This window comes from Octopus bimaculoides, chromosome 1, assembly GCF_001194135.2.
Source record: "Octopus bimaculoides isolate UCB-OBI-ISO-001 chromosome 1, ASM119413v2, whole genome shotgun sequence".
Classification (NCBI taxonomy): Eukaryota; Metazoa; Mollusca; class Cephalopoda; order Octopoda; family Octopodidae; genus Octopus; species Octopus bimaculoides.
This window is the reverse complement of record NC_068981.1, coordinates 101,550,331-101,556,036: the sequence shown is the minus strand read 5'-3', so window position 1 is coordinate 101,556,036 and position 5,706 is coordinate 101,550,331. Positions and strand designations below refer to the sequence as shown.

General features: G+C 36.5%; 1 protein-coding gene across 1 annotated transcript in view; it reads right to left on the bottom strand.

Moving 5' to 3' along the window:
- LOC106874364 (rab3 GTPase-activating protein catalytic subunit) overlaps window positions 1–5,706 on the bottom strand; it is a 48,700-nt gene that overhangs the window by 19,783 nt on the left and 23,211 nt on the right. The window contains exons 13-16 of the mRNA XM_014922077.2: window positions 4,083–4,234; window positions 2,095–2,196; window positions 1,119–1,291; window positions 666–720 (exon numbers count right to left, since the gene is read on the bottom strand). Coding sequence (XP_014777563.1) covers window positions 666–720; window positions 1,119–1,291; window positions 2,095–2,196; window positions 4,083–4,234 — 482 coding nt within the window. The remainder of the gene's footprint in view (window positions 1–665; window positions 721–1,118; window positions 1,292–2,094; window positions 2,197–4,082; window positions 4,235–5,706) is intronic.

Sequence of the window (5,706 nt, the reverse complement as noted above, 5' to 3'; positions counted from 1 at the left end):
TATATATATGACGGGCTTCTTTCAGTCTCCGTCTACGAAATCCACTCACAAGGCTTTGCTTGGCCCGAGGCTATAGTAGAAGACACTTGCCCAAGGTGCCACGCAGTGGGACTGAACCCGGAACCATGTGGTTGGTAAGCAAGCTACTTACCACACAGCCACTCCTACGCCTACTTGGAATTTATCTTTTATACTTGTTTCAGTATATTACTGGTATTTATTTTAGCAGCAGAAGAAAGGCAAAAGAAAGTTAACCTGATCAATATCTGAACATTTAGCTTCTATTTCTAACAGGTTGAGCAACTACATAGACTTCTCATTAGTTCAAGTATCTCATCAGTCACAGATAAAGACACCAGAGGTACAGTTGGTTAAATCAACCTCAGTATCTAACTAGTACTTATTCTACTGATCCCAGTAAGATGAAAGACAAAAGTAACCTCAGTGGGGTTTGAACTCTAAGTTAGAGAGTGGGGTGAAACTGAATACTGTTGTACATTTAGTTTGGCATGTTATCATTTGTTCTTACTATATTGTTTATAAATAATAAAAATAATAATAATGCTTTTATTTTCTAGTTTATATAGAAAGAAATTATTAAGATAACAATAACAAGGAATAAGGAAGAACAAATGTTTAGGGGAGGAGGAATTCTCTTTACTCACCTGCAATTTCTGATGAAGAATACAGCTCCCCATGTTTGGAGGTCCAGACTCAATCCTGTTAGCCGAATCAAAACAATAAATTTTGAAATAACAAAATAAAACTTTGATATGTGTGTGTGTGAGAGAGAGAAGGAGGGAAAGAACTCAGTGTCAGTGACCTAAACAGTTGATTTAACTCTAGCATTCAAACTACTCTTTTAAATGTAATGTTTATTTATTCACATTGTTTTGAATTAATCATGCATTATCTCATAGCTTTGAGATTTTGATTATGTGACAGTATAGTTCTAGAATGATATTGTAAGGTAGGTGTGAGAGGCCAGCTCTAGCTGGTTTGAACATAAAACAGGCAAAATATTTGGGCTGAATATGTGACTAGGAACATGAAACAATTGGTAAGAGTGTTATCAGCAAGATTTGTTAAAAATGGTTGAGTAGAAATGCAAAATTTACCCAGAGATTAAATAATTGTTATCAAGACGATAGCGTAGCTCCAACACAATTTCTTGCCATAGTTGTGCCACTGCTTTCCAACCACCATGATTTCGGTTTATGAGGCACAAACATGTGGCCATTCGTGTAGTGAGGCTATCCAGGGGTGCAGACTTCAGCTGTTTAGCCATTTCCTAAAATAAAATCATTAAATCAATTCTCTGTAGGATGAAGTTATAAAGTTAAAATAAAAAATTTCCCTCAAATCACACCGTCACCATCTTAAAACTTTAGCATTCAGATTACTCTGTCAAAGGTAATGCTTATTTATTCACATTATCATCATCCTCATTCAGTGTCTGTTTTCCATGCTAGCATGGGTTAGACAGTTTGACTGGAACTGGTAAGCTAGATAGCTGTACCAGACTCCAGTCTGGTTTGGCTTGGTTTCTACAGCTGGATGCCCTTTCCAATGCTAACCACACCAAGAGTGTAGTGGGTGCATTATATATGTCACCAGCATACGTGCTTTTTATGTGTCACCAGCACAGGTGCCTTTTACGTGTCTTCTCAAGCACAGCAAAGCATGAAAGGTCTCAATCACTTGTCATCGCCTACATGAAACTCAACATCCAAAGATCCATTCTCCACCACTTCCACCCGTTTTCCTGGATCTACCTCTTCCACAGGTTCTCTCCATAGTTAGAGATTGGCACTTCTTTATGCAGCTGTTCTCATCCATGTACATCACATAACCATGTCAGTGCAGTCTTCTCTCTTGCACACCATATCTGATGCCCAGTCAGGAAGACTATACAAAAAACACACCAAAGTTTGCCAGTTAGCACTTTCTGTGTATCAAATGACTAAGGACTATGAGTGGTGATTTGATGCTGCAAGACCAGTCCACGTATGCCAGTGTAGGAAAAAAAACCCCAGAAAATGGTAATGATCATCAAAAAAAAAAAAAATAACAGAGAATGATAATGAAACAAACCTGTTTCAACTCTACTCTTGAAAGAGGAACTTCAAAGTAATCTTCAGAAGGTTGGTTGATGGTGTCAGGATCTTGGTCAGGACGGGCATCCGGAAAGAGAAACTAGAAGTTTCCAAAAAATCCAAAAATAAATCAGGCTATTGAAAACCAAATGAAAATTTGCTTTGAAGGAGTGGAAGATTAAAGTCCCATAACTAATTGGATGATTAAATGATCATCAGACAAGGTATCTGATTCATGATAAGTGAACCCTAACCCTTATCTCTTTAGAAAAGATATTCATGTAAAAACGCAAGTGTTAATATATTGTAAATGACTTCCTAAGGGATGAACTCTGGTTTCATGGCTTCAGGCAAATGAGATAAAAATCTGCTCTTGGACAGTTTACAAATGTAACTCAACTAACATCTCTAGATAATATAGTACATTTTCACAAGAGCTACATAAACTGATGAATAAAGAATTAAATCTGTCTCAATATACAATAAAACTATACCTTTTACACACAGGTATTTCATTTCTACAGCTAACACATACATAGACACTCATGGGATTTACAGTATTCAAGTGAATGAAACGTTCATCAAATATACATACAGTGCTCCCACTGCTTACAGTAATGAGTTGTAAACAGGTACCATAATATACTTATCTAGTAGACCAGACCATTTAAGAGTTAAAAGTATCAAGCATAGATTCATTACAGTGCTAAAAATGGGCTATGACCCATGACCTACTCAGCTGGCAGCCTTCTAAAACTCTACAGATAAGGACAGCTGTGTTTCTGTAAAACTGAGAGACATGACAGTTTGAGTCATAGAGTTCAATCATTCAAAAATATGAAATTCAAGTCTAGAGTCTAATGTCATTTAAGCTATAGACCCATAAAATTTTATTTGCCCATACAACAACACTTTTTCTCTCTTCCTCACTTTCAGATGAAAGAAAAGACTTAAAATGTTAGAATTTACATTTCTCACTTCAACTATTGATTATTGATTGCCAACTCAGGCCATCACTTCAGTTTCCTCAGATTTCAGAGTTTCAAAACTATGTTCTCAGTCGAACAGATAAATCTGTATCATTCATCATCATCATCATCGTCGTTTAACGTCTGCTTTCCATGCTAGCATGGGTTGGACGATTTGACTGAGGACTGGTGAAACCAGATGGCTACACCAGGCTCCAATCTGATTTGGCAGAGTTTCTACAGCTGGATGCCCTTCCTAACGCCAACCACTCCGAGAGTGTAGTGGGTGCTTTTACTTGCCACCGGCACGAAGGCCAGTCAGGCGGTACTGGCCTTTTCTTTTATTCTTTACCAGTCTGTTCTTAGTTATTATACAACAGAATCGATTACTTAACCTTTTATAGTCAGTGGGTGATCAGCCCTAGTGACAGTTTTATAAGGCCCATGCAATCCAATTCCTGTTCTAGACACACCCACAGGAGATAAACTCAACACTTCACACAAATGCACAATCACTACACACTGAAACTCAGTTCAGTCCTCTCAACAAGATGTGAACCACTGACCTCTGCACTCACAGTAACACTATATTTATATATCAAGCCAATGTGTAAGCTTCTATGTTGTCACTTGACCTGTTAGAAATAGCAGTCAAACCTCTCTCAAATGATATTTATCACTGTAAAAAGGAAGACTACATACCATAACCATTCTTGCCCATCATGCTGTCATGTTACATACGTCAACTAGAATATCCTAACACTCAAATATTATCATTGGGAGTGGTTTCAATGCTTACATCTGGATACAAAAGCAATGCAGATATTACAAAAGCAGGCAAAATCATTACAGTTCAAAAACCCAACAAAATTCCAAATGAAGAATTATCACCCAGACTGATCTCCCACTCAAGTACATTCTCAAAAACTTTACGAAATGTTGAGTACATTATGCCTTTAAAGGGAAAGTTCACAGCTGGACTAAAATGGGGGTTAAATAAGAACAACACCATACTTACAAATAAAATTTCATTGAAGAGAGGTTGTCCAATGGGACATTCTATGGTCTTTACTTTCACTTTGTTGGTGGCTTGGGACATTACAGAAGAAAGAGTTGGCACAGCAGGCTCCGTTAACCGATGTAGGGCTTGGCTAATGTCAGCTGAGGAGTCTAATGACCATAAAAATATGCAGAAACAATATTAATTATATTCCAATATATTCCAACAATTGTGTGTATGTAGAGCTATGTATGTGAGTGCATGTAAATATATATATTTAGTATATGCAATTGGAGCAGTAATATATTAAAGTAGTCATCTATGTATCATAATGTGTATAAATCATTGAAAGGCAAGTTACTGCAGTATTCATCCAAAGAGTTTTTATCTCTGGACGGATATTGCAGTAACATTCAACGATGTATATACATTAAGTATTATACATAGATGGTTACTTTAATATATTAAATCTTAATTTTAGATTCTAATGATACAGAAAAATAAATATCAAAATAACTGTGTATAAAGTAAAAATTTTATTTATTTCTGCCAGTAATACACATCTACATACCATAACAATTCTCACCCACTATGCCATTATGTTACATACATCAACTAGAATATTTAAACACTTTCTCAAATACTGTTTTCAAATTTTGGCACAAGGTCAACAATTTGGGGGGAGGGGGTAAGTCGATTACTGGTGCTTATTGACCCCAAAAAGATGAAAAGCTAAGTTGACTTCAGCAGAATTTGAACTCAGAATGTAAGGACAGACAAAATGCTGCTAAGCATTTTGCCTGGCATGCTAACAATTCTGCCAGCTTGACACCCTGAAAAAATAGTGAGAAGCCACTCAACCCAACCCTCTAAAGTAGCCCTAACACCCTCTCTACTATTATCATTGGGAGTGATTTCAATGCACACATCTTGGTAAGCAAAATCATTACAGTTCATTACAGCCCAACAAAAAGTCAAATGAAGACTTATCACCCAGATTGATCTCCCACTCAAAACATTCTCAAAAATTTTACAAAGACTCATCCTTGATATCAATAATTGACACGTTCTTCTCTCAAAAGGAATACTGTAAGGATCCATCTTCTAACCCAGTCTTTTAAACTTCTATCTAATCTACATGTGTTGATGAAACCTGCACAGTTTCATAGGCAGTTGATATTACACTCACACAGCCCCACTTAATAACCTAGCTACAAAACTTAAAAGGAACTAACCAAATTCTCTCTCTTTCTCTCTCCTTTCCAGTTTACAAGCAACCCCAGAGAACATGAAATACAAACAACCATCATATTCAACAATACAGATATACTGCACACAAAGTACTAAAATACAAGGAGTTACATATAGTATCTGTTATGTTTCCCTCGGACTGACTCGCAGAGATAACATAACGAGTTATACAATTTAATTATTACATTTATTGTTCAATTACATACAAAGAACGCACTCACCCAATGTTCGTTATGAATAAACAAAAGTCATGTCCGCCATATATATATCAATGACCTTTTACTACGACAGTCCCACAAGACAACAACAATGAAACAATGAACTCAGACGAACCACATGACACACGGAACGTCAGACGAATTACATATCTAACAGTCCATATAACAGTATC